General features: G+C 43.9%; 1 protein-coding gene across 1 annotated transcript in view; it reads left to right on the top strand.

The window, feature by feature from the left end:
* Positions 1 to 11,963, top strand: part of HOOK3 (hook microtubule tethering protein 3) — a 101,264-nt gene extending 89,301 nt beyond the window's left edge. The window contains exon 23 of the mRNA XM_025276504.3: positions 11,827 to 11,963. Coding sequence (XP_025132289.1) covers positions 11,827 to 11,880 — 54 coding nt within the window. The 3' untranslated portion in view covers positions 11,881 to 11,963. The remainder of the gene's footprint in view (positions 1 to 11,826) is intronic.
* The last annotated feature ends 3,163 nt before the right edge of the window (positions 11,964 to 15,126 follow it).

Here is a 15,126-nt window from a genome sequence, read left to right as displayed (position 1 = left end):
GACAGACCAGCCTGTCTCCATGAGAGCTCCTCGCTCACTCAGTTCTGGTGATGGCCACGGCTAGGGATGTCTGCAGACTGTTCTCCCGTGTGGCACCCAGACTGGGGTGCACAGAGCACCTGGGAGGGATCAGACCACTCATCACGCAAACTCCTGACGTGGCCAGGGGGGCCACTCACCCAGTGGAGTCTCGGGGGGAGAGGGACTTGCATGATGCAGCAGGAGGCCTGAGAAACCCGAGAGAGAGCTCCAAAGCTTGTCAGGACCCAGCCTCCGAAACCACAAGCATCACTTCTCCTTTATGTCAGGACTGTCACGGACGAGACCGGGTCCAAGGGGCTGACCCTCCACTTCACAGTTACTCTAGCTGCGTTGTTCTGGAGTCAAAAAGCAGGAAGACTGTTGCTACGAAGGTCATACTTCTGAAGTCAGAATATTTTCCCGTTTTCTAATCCCCGCGCCAAATGCACCTCCAGGGATGCAGAACCAGCAGGTATGTAACTAAACTGAACAATACCTGCAAAGCTTGAAGCCACAAAAAACATTGAGACTTTTTGACAGGTATCTAGTTGTATGTGAAAAGTCAAAAGTATTAGTTGCTCAGTCGTGCCTGACTCTTTGCAACCCCATGGACTGTAGCCCACCAGGCTCCTCCATCCATGGGTTTCTCCAGGCAAGAAGACTGGAGTGGGTTGCCATTTCCCTCTCCAGGGGATCTTTCTGACCCAGGGACTGAACCCCCGTCTCCTGCATTGCAGGCAGATTGCATGTAACATGAGCTATAAAATGTTTCCACTCCCTACTTTGGCAGTTAACTTCTGGGATGATATCTTAAGGAATCTGTCCAAACTATGAATGCCTCTGTGAGGTGATAAACTGTCCGTGTTCCTTGCAGAAGTCCTCCGTCTGCACAATGGCTCCTCCTAAAGGACACGTTTTCAGACGCCTCCCCCACGTCCCAGGCTGGCATTGTCAGCTTTTTCCACTCTACTGAATCCTTACTTCATGCTGTTATTTTTTTTTTCTCATATCTCCAGGCTGTCTTTATTAATGAATTATTATTCATTTTTAAATCGTGTATTCTTAAGTGTGCAGTTCAATAATTTTTGAAATGTATAATACGATGAACCCATCACAACGATCAAAATAATGACCACTTCCATCACCCCAGAAGGTTCTCTCAGGCCCCCTGGTGATCTCTCCCAGCCCTCTAGCTCCCCTCTATCCCTCCGTATCCCTGGACGATACCTCTGCTTTCTGACACTGTGGCCTGTTCTACATAGTATATAATTCTATGTAAATGGAATCCTGTGCTGTGTGCTCATTTTTATCTGGCTTCTTTTACTCAGCATAATTAGAGGTTTATCCATATTGTGTGTATCCATCAGATCAGATCAGATCAGTCGCTCAGTCGTGTCCGACTCTTTGTGACCCCATGAATCGCAGCACGCCAGGCCTCCCTGCCCATCACCAACTCCCGGAGTTCACTCAGACTCACGTCCATCGAGTCAGTGATGCCATCCAGCCATCTCATCCTCTGTCGTCCCCTCTTCCTCCTGCCCCCAATCCCTCCCAGCATCAGAGTCTTTTCCAATGAGTCAACTCTTCGCATGAGGTGGCCAAAGTACTGGAGTTTCAGCTTTAGCATCATTCCTTCCAAAGAAATCCCAGGGCTGATCTCCTTCAGAATGGACTTGTTGGCTCTCCTTGCAGTCCAAGGGACTCTCAAGAGTCTTCTCCAACACTGCAGTTCAAAAGCATCAATTCTTCGGCGCTCAGCCTTCTTCACAGTCCAACTCTCACATCCATACATGACCACAGGAAAAACCATAGCCTTGACTAGATGAACCTTTGTTGGCAAAGTAATGTGAGTGGTATCCCATTGTACAGATATGCTATAATTAGTTTATTCATTCGCCTGTTCATTTCATTTGAATGTTTCTAATTTGCAGCTATTCCGAGTGAAGTCTCTGGATGTGTGCTTCATTCCTCTAGGTTAAACACCTAGAGTGGAACGGCTAGGTCATATGGTAGATTTAGATACTATATACATATTACAAATTTTGACTTAATTTTTTTATGTGGTGCAAGTGCAAGGTATGAATTGTAGGAATTTTTGGTTTATTTGGATAGGCATATAGAATGATTCAGCACCATTTGGTGAAATTATCTTTTCTCCACTGAAATGCATTTTACACTTTTGTTGAACATCTGTTGTCTATATGTGTCTTATTTCTGGATGTCAGCTGTTACATTGATCTGTCTTGACACTGGTAATACCCCATCTTGATTATTGCAGCTTTATAAGAAGTGTTGAAGCCACATAATGTAAACCCTCCATCTTCTTCCTATTTCAAAGTTGCTTTAACTGTTTAGGTCCTTTGCATTACTTACCATATGAATTTTTTTTTTTTTTTTTTGGATGTTAGTTTTTCCTCATACTCTTTATTTTTTCCATTTTGTTTATTATTATCTGGCCCCACTATGTGGCAAGTGGGATCTTAGTTCCCAACCAGGGATCGGATCCCTGCCCCTACAGTGGAAGCAGAGTCTTAACCACTGGACCACCAGGAAAATCCTACCGTATGAGTTGTAGAATCAGCTCATCAATTTCTACAGAGAAAGCCTGCTGGGATTTTGACTGGGATAGTATTAAATCTATAGATCAGTTTGGGAGAGTTGGCACCTTAATATTAAGTTTTTCATCTGTTTATTTAGGTCTTCCTTAATTTCTGTCATCAATGTTATAGTTTCAGTGTACATTTTTTCATTTTTTTTCCAGATTTATCCTAAGTATATATGTCACATTTTTGATGCTTTTGTAAACAGTATTATCTTTCCATTTTAATTTCCAGTTCCATACTGACACATAGAGATACATTTGAACTATCTCTTGGTTTGCTTAATTTTCTTCATTTTTTTTGGTTTTGATTTCTAGTTCATTGATAGTTCTGATATTTATTATTTCCATCCTTAAACTTACTTTAGTCTTAATTTGCTCTTCTTGCTCTAGTTTCTCAAGGAAAAACTGAGGTAATTAGCTTGAAACCTTTCTTTTTTCTAATATAGGCCCTTAATGCTAAAAAATTTCCTTCTCATTACTACCTGAGCCACATTGCAAGGTGGATCCTTAACCACTGGACCACCTGGGAGGCCCCCGCCTGTGCTTTGAAGCTTTGAACCCAGGCACTGACTTCCCTCTAGCTGTGGAAGTCCTAGATGGCATCTGCTTCCAGTGGAAGACTGTTTTGTCTACACCGAGTATCTGTTGTTCAGTATAGCCAGCTTCATGAATTACCTTAGCTAGATCTTCTGGTAACTTGCTACACCCTCTGTATCAGCTCTTTTTCATTTTTATGTTATACAAATAGCTTCTTTCCTTAAACCTCATGATTAAACCCTGCTACTTCAAACTTTTCCTCTGCAGCCTGCTCGCCTCTCTCAGCCTTCACAGAATTGAGGAGAATTGGGGCCTTACCGTGGATTAGGCTTTGGCTTAGGGGTATGTTCTGCCTGCTTTGATGGTCTATCCAGACCACTAAACCTTCTCCACGTCAACAGGAAGGCTGTTTCACTCTCTTTTCATTCATGTGTTCACTGGAGGAACACTTGTGATCTCCTCCAAGAAGCTTTCCTCTGCATTCACAACTCGGCTAACTGGTACAAGAGGCCTAGCTTTTAGCCTGCCTTGGCTTTCAGCATGCTTTCCTCACAAAGCTTAATCATTTATAGCTTTTGATTTAAAGTAGATGTATGATTCTTCCTTTGACTTAAACACTTCCTTTTACTTAAACACTTAGAGATCAATGTACGGTACTGTTGCTGCTGCTGCTGCTGCTGCTAAGTCGCTTCAGTCGTGTCCGACTCTGTGCAACCCCACAGACGGCAGCCCACCAGGCTCCCCTGTCCCTACGGTACTGCTGCTGCTGCTGCTAAGTCGCTTCAGTCGTGTCCGACTCTGTGCAACCCCATAGACGGCAGCCCACCAGGCTCCCCTGTCCCTGGGATTCTCCAGGCAAGAACACTGGGGTGGGTTGCCATTTCCTCCTCCAATGCATGAAAGTGAAAAGTGAAAGTGAAGTTGCTCAGTTGTGCCCGACTCTTAGTGACCCCGTGGACTGCAGCCTACCAGGCTCCTCCGTCCATGGGATTTTCCAGGCAAGAGTACTGGAGTGGGGTGCCATTGCCTTCTCCACCCTATGGTACTAGCTAGCCTCATTTCAAAATTGTGTCTTGGGGAACCGAGAGGCCCAGGAGATGGGGAAACAGCAAACTGATGGAAGCAGAACACACACATTTATCAGTTAAGATCACTGTCTTATGTGGGCATATTTCATGGTACTTCAACAGTGTTTCAAAACCTGATATATATATATATATATATATATATCACCAAAGATTTCTGATCATAGATCATCATAACAAATATAGTAAGAGTGAAAAAGTTTGAAATATTGTGACAATTACCAAATTGTGACACAGAGACACAAACTGAGCAAATAGTGTTGGAAAAATGGTGCCAATAGACTTGCTCAGTACAGGGTTGCCACACACCTTCAACTTGTGGAAAACACAGAATCTATGAAGTGCAGTAGAGCAAAGTGCAATAAAATGAGGTATCATTATTGCCTCCATTCTACTTCTTAAAAAGCTAGTCCCGAAGTCCAGCTCGGGGAGTGAGTGGACAGGAGGTGGGGTCACTAGGAACCATCTGGAGGTGGCAGCTTCCAGTGAGCCGTCTGCTCAGCCTGATTGTTCTGCACGTGGTGTGTCTTGTTGCTCTGGCTGATTTTAAGAGCATCATTGGTTTTAAGCAATTTGACTTTGATTTGCCATTATGTCTTTTTTTTCACATTTCTTGAGTTTGGCTTTCATTGAGTCTCATGGATCCCTAGGTATATACTTTTCCTCCAGCTTATAAAAACTGCAACCCTTATTTATTCAAATACTTGTCTGTCTCCCTGCTCTTCCCCATTGGGAGCCCCAGGTACACATGTATTAGTGAGCTGAAGTCCTTCAGTTCATTGGTGCTGTTAATCCCTCTGTTTCATTTTGGGTAGTTTCTACTGCTGTGTCTTCAAATTCACTTTTCTTCTGTAATGTCTAATTTGCCATTAATGCCACACAGTATACTTTTCATTTCTAGAAGATCTAATGTTTTTATTATTTTATATACTATATATATATATTTCCATGTCTCTACTTAACATTTTTAATCTCTCCTGTCACTTCTTGACCAATATAGAACACAATTATACCTATATTAATGTCCATGTCTGTTGATTATATTATCTATGTCAGTTCTGGGTCAATTATGATTCATAGGTTTTAATTTTTATTATGAGTCAAATTTTCCTTCTTCTTTGCATGCCTGCTAATTTTTAATTGGATGCTACACAATGTGAATTTTATTGTGGTGAGTGCTGAATATTTTTTAAATTTCTGTAGCAGTTCTTAAATTTGCTTATGGGTAAAGTTCACTGGAAACAGTTTGATCCCTTTGGGTCCTGCCCAAACAGAGCAGTGCTTAGCCTAGGATCATTCTGTCCGATCACTGAGGCAAGAACCTTTTTTTAAAAAACAGGCTTTTTTAGTGAAGTTTTATGTTCATAGCGAAACCAAGCAGAAGGTATAGAGGTTTCCCACATACCTTCTGTCTCCACTCATGCACAGCCTCCTGCATTATCAACATCTCCACCAGACGGTACATTTGTTACAAATGAGGAACCCATATTGACACAGGTTATCACTCAAGGTCCAGGGTTTACATCAAGGTTCACTGCTGGTCATGTACATTCTATGCGTCTGGACAAATGTGTCATGACGTGTATGCACCGTTGTAGACCATACAGTGACTGTCACTGACTTCTAAAACTCCTCTGTGCTCCTGCTGGTTCGCCCTTTCCCCCCTAACCTCTGGCAGCCACTGATCTTTTTATAGTCTCTATAGTTTGACTTTTCCAGAATGTCATATAGTTGGAATCATAGTATGTAGCGTTTTCAGACTGGCTCCTTTCCCTTCAGTTCAGTTCAGTTCAGTCGCTCAGTTGTGTCCGACTCTTTGCGACCCCATGAATCGCAGCACACCAGGCCTCCCTGTCCATCACCAACTCCCGGAGTTCACTTGGACTCGCGTCCATCGAGTCAGTGATGCCATCCAGCCATCTCATCCTCAGTCGTCCCCTTCTCCTCCTGCCCCCAATCCCTCCCAGCATCAGAGTCTTTTCCAATGAGTCAACTCTTTGCATGAGGTGGCCAAAGTACTGGAGTTTCAGCTTTAGCATCATTCCTTCCAAAGAAATCCCAGGGCTGATCTCCTTCACAATGGACTGGTTGGATCTCCTCGCAGTCCAAGGGACTCTCAAGAGTCTTCTCCAAAACCACAGGTCAAAAGCATCAATTCTTCAGCGCTCAGCCTTCTTCACAGTCCAGCTCTCACATCCATACATGACCAATGGAAAAACCATAGCCTTGACTAGATGGACCTTTGTTGGCAAAGTAATATCTCTACTTTTGAATATGCTATCTAGGTTGGTCACAACTTTCCTTCTAAGGAGTAAGCGTCTTTTAATTTCATGGCTGCAGTCACCATCTGCAGTGATTTTGGAGCCCAAAAAAATAAAGTCTGACACTGTTTCCACTGTTTCCCCATCTATTTCCCATGAAGTGATAGGACCAGATGCCATGATTTTCGTTTTCTGAATGTTGAGCTTTAAGCCAACTTTTTCACTCTCCACTTTCACTTTCATCAAGAGGCTTTTGAGTTCCTCTTCACTTTCTGCCATAAGGGTGGTGTCATCTGCATATCTGAGGTTATTGATATTTCTCCCGGCAATCTTGATTCCAGCTTGTGTCTCTTCCAGTCCAGCGTTTCTCATGATGTACTCTGCATAGAAGTCAAATAAGCAGGGTGACAATATACAGTCTTGACGTACTCCTTTTCCTATTTGGAACCAGTCTGTTGTTACATGTCCAGTTCTAACTGTTGCTTCCTGACCTGCATACAGATTTCTCAAGAGGCAGGTCAGGTGGTCTGGTATTCCCATCTCTTTCAGAATTTTCCACAGTTTGTTGTGATCCACACAGTCAAAGGCTTTGGCATAGTCAATAAAGCAGAAATAGATGTTTTTCTGGAACTCTCTTGCTTTTTCCATGATGCAGCAGATGTTGGCAATTTGATCTCTGGTTCCTCTGCCTTTTCTAGATCCAGCTTGAACATCAGGAAGTTCATGGTTCACATATTGCTGAAGCCTGGCTTGGAGAATTTTGAGCATTACTTTACTAGCATGTGCTGCTGCTGCTGCTGCATTGCTTTACTCATGTCCGACTCTGTGCGACCCCATAGATGGCAGCCCACCAGGCTTCCCGTCCCTGGGATTCTCCAGGCAAGAACACTGGAGTGGGTTGCCATTTCCTTCTCCAGTGCATGAAAGTGAAAAGTGAAAGTGAAGTCGCTCAGTCGTGCCCAACTCTAGCGACCCCGTGGATTGCAGCCTACCAGGCTCCTCCGTCCATGGGATTTTCTAGGCAAAAGTACTGGAGTAGGGTGCCATTGATGAGTGCAATTGTGCGGTAGTTTGAGCATTCTTTGGCATTGCCTTTCTTTGGGATTGGAATGAAAACTGACCTTTTCCAGTCCTGTGGCCACTGCTGAGTTTTCCAAATTTGCTGGCATTTTGAGTGCAGCACTTTCACAGCATCATCTTTCAGGATTTGAAAGAGCTCCACTGGAATTCCATCACCTCCACTAGCTTTGTTCGTAGTGATGCTTTCTAAGGCCCACTTGACTTCACATTCCAGGCTGTCTGGCTCTAGGTCAGTGATCACACCATCATGATTATCTTGGTCATGAAGATCTATTTTGTACAGTTCTTCTGTGTATTCTTGCCACCTCTTCTTAATATCTTCTGCTTCTGTTAGGTCCATACCATTTCTGTCCTTTATCGAGCCCATCTTTGCATGAAATGTTCCCTTGGTATCTCTAATTTTCTTGAAGAGATCTCTAGTCTTTCCTCTGTATTTTCAAGGCTTAATAGCTCATTTCTTGCAGCACTGAATAATATTCCATTGTCTGGGATGAACCACCGTTTCTTTTTTAATCCATTTGAAAGACATTTAATTCATTTAATCCAACTGAAAGATATCTTGGTTGTTTCCAGGCTTTGGTAATTATGAATAAAGAAAGAAAGAAAGTGAAGTTGCTCACACGTGTCCGATTCTTTGCAACTCCATGGAATGTAGCCTACCAGGCTCCTCTGTCCATGGAATTTTCCAGGCAAGAGTACTGGAGTGGGTTGCCATTTCCTTCTCCAGGGAATCTTCCCAACTCAGGGATTGAACCTGGGTCTGCCACATTGCGGGCAGAAGCTTTACCGTCTGAGCCATCTGGGAAGCTGCTATAAACCATCCTGTGCAAGTTTTTGTATAGAGCTAAGTTTTCAACTCCTGTGGGTAAATCCAGTGCAATTTCTGGATCATATAGTAAAAGTATGTTTAGTCGGCAGGAAACTACCAAGCTCATCTTCCACAGCGGCTGAGCCGTTTTGCATTCCCAGCAGCAGTGAGTGAGAGTTCCTGTGGCTCCACACCCTCATCGACGTTTGGTGGTGTTGGTGTTCTGGATTCTGGCCATTCTAGCAGGTGTGTACTGGTGTCTCAGTGTTGTTTCAAGGCAAGATCCTTCTGAGTGCTCCAACCAGTGCCCTTGTGGGTTATGAGATTCTTACTCTAGAAAGGGAAAACAGGCAGTACTTCTGAGCCTGTGTTTGCCTGGGGAATTCTCTCTTATCTTTTGTGGTGTTGGAGAAGATTCTTGAGATTCCTTGGACTGCAAGGAGATCCAGCCAGTCCATTTAGAGAAGATCAGTCCTCAATATTCATTGGAAGGACGGATGCTGAAGCTGAAACTCCAATACTTTGGCCACCTGATGTGAAGAACTGACTCATTGGAAAAGACCCTGATGCTGGGAAAGGTTGAGGGTGGAAGGAGAAGGGGACAACAGAGGATGAGATGGCTGGATGGCATCACTGACTCAATGGACATGAGTTTGAGTAAACTCTGGGAGTTGGTGATGGACAGGGAGGCCGTGCTGCAGTCCATGGGGTCGCAAAGAGGCGGACACAACTGCGCGGCTGAACTGAACTGAACTGAATCTTTTGTGTGACACTTTGTCCAACCTTGGTTACTCTCCTGTCATGCATACACTGATCACTATATCTGCATACACAGATCCTCTGCAAGGCTTCAGAGGTCTCTCTGTAGTATTTCTGTTCAGATACTCTACTCTGTAAAATTGAGCCTCTCGTGTCAGGATGACCACTGTGTTGCGCCTGCTTTCCCCTCACCTCATCATGACCTGGAGGTGTTTCCTAGCCTGGAAGCTGGGACAGTCCCTGGATCCACCTCGTGTGTCTCCCATCCCCCAGGAATTACTGTCCTCCTGAGGTCCAGTGATTTGAGGACTGTTTGCCTCACTTTTTTGACCTAGTTTTTCAGTTATTTCATATTGAAGGGTAAATCCAGTCCCTGGTACTCTGTGTTTGCTGTAGCTGAAATTCTCATTATTAAAAATGTAGGCAGGATAATTGCACTAGAGTTGTATTTTTTATGTTATAATAAAATTATATGATGCTTGGATTTGCTTCAAAATGATCCACTAGACTGTGAAATCAAATGAGGGATATTGATGAAATGGGTTTCCATGAAGGGATGATTTCAGTATTTGCCTGACAGGTAAAAATGGTGGTTCCAATGTATTATTTTTCCTCTGTATTTGTGTATTTTTGAAATGTTCAGTTATGAAAAATAAAGTACTCATACATGCTAATTTTAAAATTGACTACAAATCAATAGTAATCAAACCAAAGTGATACTTAGAAAAGTTATACACAGACATCAGGAAATAGAAGCGAGAGTCCAGAAACAACCATTATATTTATGGTTACTTGCTTTCTGACAAAGTATCAAGACCCTCCAATGGGGCAAGAAAATTATTTTCAACAAAGTGTGCTAGGAGAAGTGGTTACACATGCAGAAGAGTAAAGGTGGACCCTGGTGCCATGCGTAGTCATCCAGTCGTGTCCGACTCTTCACAACCTCATGGACTGTAGCCCGCCAGGCTCTTCTGCCCATGGAATTCTCCAGGAAAGAATACTGGAGTGGGTTGCCACACCCTCTTCCAGGGGATCTTCCCAACCCAGGGATCGAACCCAGGTCTCCCACATTGCAGGCGGATTATTTACCATCTGAGCCACCAGGGAAGCCTTTTAGTAAAGGTGGACCCCTAGCCCACACCATATATAAAGACGAAATTAAATTCGATGATACACCTAAATTTAAGAGTTCACTATGCAACTTAGAAGGAAAACACAGAAGTCAGTCTTGTTCGCAGTGGATCACCCTCACGTCCATCGAACACTGACCATCAGGACACCACGTTTTCTTAGTTATTCCACTGCTACCCTGTCTGCAGGGCTCTCTCTTGGTTCTCTTACTGGAGCTGCCCCTTCTCGTCAACCTCCAGTGTTGAAATCCCCCAATATTTGTCCTTAGCCCCGTTCTCTTTACTGTCTCCGCTGGGGATCTCATTCAGTCTCATGCCAGTTCTATAACATCTTTGGACTAAAGATTCCCAAATTCGAATCTCCAGCATAGACCAGAACTCCAGAACTCCTATGCCTACTCAGTCTATAGACTTGGATTTGTAAGAGGTTTCTGAATCCTAACACATCTGAAACAGCTCCTAACCATCGCCACCCCAGCCACCGCGCATGCACATGTGATGAAACAGAATTTCTGCTGTTGCAGCAGAATTTCCACATCTGTACATGTCAGCTCCATTCTTGTCGTTTCTCAGGATGTGGCATCATTCCTGCCCTGCCCTTTTGCTCATCCCACTCCCGTATCTAATAGGTCAACAACTCTCAACAATTCTGCCTTCAAATTTTAGCCAGATTTTGACCTCTTCTGCCATGTCCACCCTAGTCTGCATCACTCTCTCTCCTGGTCAAGGCAGCAGCCTCCTTTCTGGTCTTCCCTGATTTTACCTCGCCCCACTCTCCCATTTCTGAAGAGCTGAAAGACAGCCCATTCTCATCACAGAAGGAACAGGTTGTGTCATGGCCCTCCACTCCTCGGAATCCTTCAGTGACCTCTCAACTAACTCCAGAGTGAAAGCCAAAATTCCGCCACCCCTGCGTGTTCTGCTCTGCTTAACCCTCTGCTGCTGCTGCTGCTGAGTCGCTTCAGTTGTGTCCGACCCTGTGCGACCCCATAGACGGCAGCCCACCAGGCTCCTCGTCCCTGGGATCCTCCAGGCAAGAACACTGGAGTGGGTTGCCATGTCTTTCTCCAGTGCATGAAAGTGAAAAGTGAAAGCAAAATCGCCCAGTCGTGTCCGACTCTTAGCGACCCCATGGACCACAGCCTACCAGGCTCCTCCATCCATGGGATTTTCCAGGCAAGGGTACTGGAGTGGGGTGCCATTGCCCTCTCCAGCTTAACCCTCTGACTCCTCGCCTACTACCCAACCTTCCACTTACTCCACTCCAGCCACACTGGCCTCCCAGGCCGGTCAACCCATCAGCCTGTCTTTCTTCAGAGTCTGGACTTCTGCCAGGAGTGGTCCTCCGCACAGTCACACTGACCTACCATCTTTACCTTCTGCAGTTCTTTATTCACACGTCACTGACAACCTGAGAGCTTCCCTAGCAACATCCATAAGAACCTACCCCCACACTCTATACCCCCTTGCCTGAGTTTTTTCCCTTGGTGTTTATCACCATTCAATAAATATTACGTTTATAATTTTTTCTCTCTCTCTTTAGGATGAAAATACCATAAGAACAGGAATTTTGTTGGGTTTTTTCCCTTGCAGTTGAAAACAGAAACTGGTCCACTGAAGTCACAAAATGAACATTTACTAGATAATGTGTATTAAAACGAAGATATTCATTGAATGAAATAACTGGAGAAAATTATAAATAATGTCAAATACTCAACCATGGATAAGTTACTAAGTATTATATAAAGTATAATATCTAAAAGGAATATCATTCAGTCATTAAAAACTCTGTTCCATGGAAGAAGCCAAGTTATACATTATATTTGGCCAATGTATTTTAACAGTTGTCTGAGTGTTCAGACAGAAGCAAGCTGCCTTAATTAAACTAAAGCTGTGTCTCTTCCCTCACATAATTTCAGGCAGCCTTCACAGAAAGGCCAGTTACAGCTTTCTTGTGTAACAGAAAATTGTTTTAATGCAGTACAGTTTTTAAACAATTTTCTACAAAAGTCATCACTTTCAAATCAGCCTAGCATAAAACCTTTAGCTAGAGTTGGTTTGACTTATATGAAACTCCAGAAAAACAGGATTCTACATTCCTCGCCTTTGGTACTTTTTTTCCAGCACCATCTTCATCACACTTGAATGTGTATAAATTGAAAAGGAGTTCATCAAGGCTGTATATTGTCACCCTGTTTATTTAACTTATATGCAGAGTACATCATGAGAAACGCTGGACTGGAAGAAACACAAGCTGGAATCAAGATTGCCGGGAGAAATATCAATAACCTCAGATATGCAGATGACACCACCCTTATGGCAGAAAGTGAAGAGGAACTGAAAAGCCTCTTGAAAGTGAAAGTGGAGACTGAAAAAGTTGGCTTAAAGCTCAACATTCAGAAAACAAAGATCATGGCATCTGGTCCCACCACTTAATGGGAAATAGATGGGGAAACAGTGGAAACAGTGTCAGACTTTATTTTTTTGGGCTCCAAAATCACTACAGATGGTGACTGCAGCCATGAAATTAAAAAACGCTTACTCCTTGGAAGGAAAGTTATAACCAACCTAGATAGCATATTCAAAAGCAGAGACATTACTTTGCCAACAAAGGTCCATCTAGTCAAGGCTACGGTTTTTCCTGTGGTCATGTATGGATGTGAGAGCTGGACTGTGAAGAAGGCTGAGCGCCGAAGAATTGATGCTTTTGAACTGTGGTGTTGGAGAAGACTCTTGAGAGTCCCTTGGACTGCAAGGAGAGCCAACCAGTCCATTCTGAAGGAGATCAGCCCTGGAATTTCTTTGGAAGGAATGATGCTAAAGCTGAAACTCCAGTACTTTGGCCACCTCATGCGAAGAGTTGACTCATTGGAAAAGACTCTGATGCTGGGAGGGATTGGGGGCAGGAGGAAGAGGGGACGACAGAGGATGAGATGGCTGGATGGCATCACTGACTCGATGGACGTGAGTCTGAGTGAACTCCGGGAGTTGGTGATGGACAGGGAGGCCTGGCGTGCTGTGATTCATGGGGTCGCAAAGAGTCGGACACGACTGAGCAGCTGATCTGATCTGATCTGATCTGATGCTTGAATGACAGGGTTTGAACTGCATGGGTCCACTTATACACGGATTTGTTTTTTTAATAAATAGAGACTGCAGTACTATGGGATCCATGGTTGGTTGAATCCACAGATGCAGAAAGAACCAATGCCAAGAGTCAACTGTAAAATTATATGTATGTTTTCTATTGCACGGGTGTTGGCACCCCTAACTCCTGGGTTTTTCAACTGTCAAATGTAATTTGTTTTCCTTTGGGGCTTTTCACCATTTTACTCCAGTTTTGTTTCCTTAAAATATTTTTTATTCTAAAATATAATACAAACACATAAAAATACATCAGATGAAAATATACTTAATATAGTACAGAGTACAATTTTACAAGTTGTCATATGGTGAACACCAATGTACCACAGCCCAGAGAAAAGTAAAAGTGTCAGTCGCTCAGTCATGTCTGCATCTTTGTGATTCCGTGGACTGTAGCCCACAGGGCTCCTCTGTCCATGGAATTCCACAGGCAAGAATATGGGAGTGGGTAGCCCATCCCTTCTCCAGGGGATCTTCCCGATCCCAGGGCAATTAAATATTGCAGGTGCCTGAGAATCTCCACACATGTCCCTTCTTAATCTCCTCCTTCCCCAGAGGTAACCACTAGCCTAACTATGGTAACGATTCCCATCTTTGTTTATAGTTTCAGTTCAGTTCAGTTCAGTCGCTCAGTTGTGTCCGACTCTTTGAGACCCCATGAGTTGCAGCACACCAGGCCTCCCTGTCCATCACCAACTCCCGGAGTTCACTCAAACTCACGTCCATCGAGTCAGTGATATCATCCAGCCATCCCATCTTTGTTTATAGTTTCACTGTTAAGTAAAAACAAGATGGTACGATGTTGCTTGTTCCAAACTTGGGGTAAATAGAACTATACAGTGTGGTTTCCTTTGCTCAGCATTTTGTTTATACAGTCATCCTTATTATCACGTGACCTCTAGTTAATTTAATTTCTGAATGGTGGTGGTGGTTTCTTCACTAAGTCATGTCTAACTCTTGGCGACCCCATGGACTGTAGCCCTCCAGGCTCCTCTGTTCAGAGGATTTTCCAGTCAAGAATACTGGAGTGGGTTGCCATTTCCTTCTCCAGGGGATCTTCCCGACCCAGGGATCCAACCGGGGTCTCCTGCACAGCAGGCAGATTCTTTACTGACTGAGCTACCAGGGAAGCCCATAGCATTCCATTATACAACAATACACATCACACCTTTGATGAGCATTTTGATTGTTTCCAGTCTGTGGCAATTGCAGACAATGTTGCCCACATTGTTAATATATTCTGATTGATAGGAGTTGCATTTCTTTGGGAATGTACCTAAGAGTAAAATTACTGGGTCAGTCGGATAGGCACCTTCAACTGTCCTCAGCTCAGTCACTCAGTTGTGTCCAACTCATGGACTATAGCACACCAGGCTTCTCTGTCCATCACCAACTCCCAGAGCTTACTCAAACTCAAGTCTGTCGAGTTGGTGATGCCATCCAACCATCTCATCCTCTGTCGTCCCCTACTCTTCCCGCCTTCAATCTTTTCCAACATCAGGGTCTTTTCCAATGAATCAGTTCTTCGCATCAGGTGGCCAAAGTGTTGGAGTTTCAGCTTCAGCATCAGTCCTTCCAATGACTATTCAGGACTGATTTCCTTTAGGATGGACTGGTTTGATCTCCTTGCTGTCCAAGGGACTCTCAAGAGTCTTCTTCAACACCACAGTTCAACTTTCCTACTTAATGCCAAACTTTT

The sequence above is a fragment of the Bubalus bubalis genome, chromosome 1 (assembly GCF_019923935.1).
Source record: "Bubalus bubalis isolate 160015118507 breed Murrah chromosome 1, NDDB_SH_1, whole genome shotgun sequence".
NCBI lineage: Eukaryota > Metazoa > Chordata > Mammalia > Artiodactyla > Bovidae > Bubalus > Bubalus bubalis.
The sequence above is the reverse complement of the archived record's forward strand: the minus strand, read 5'-3'. Positions and strand labels throughout refer to the sequence as shown.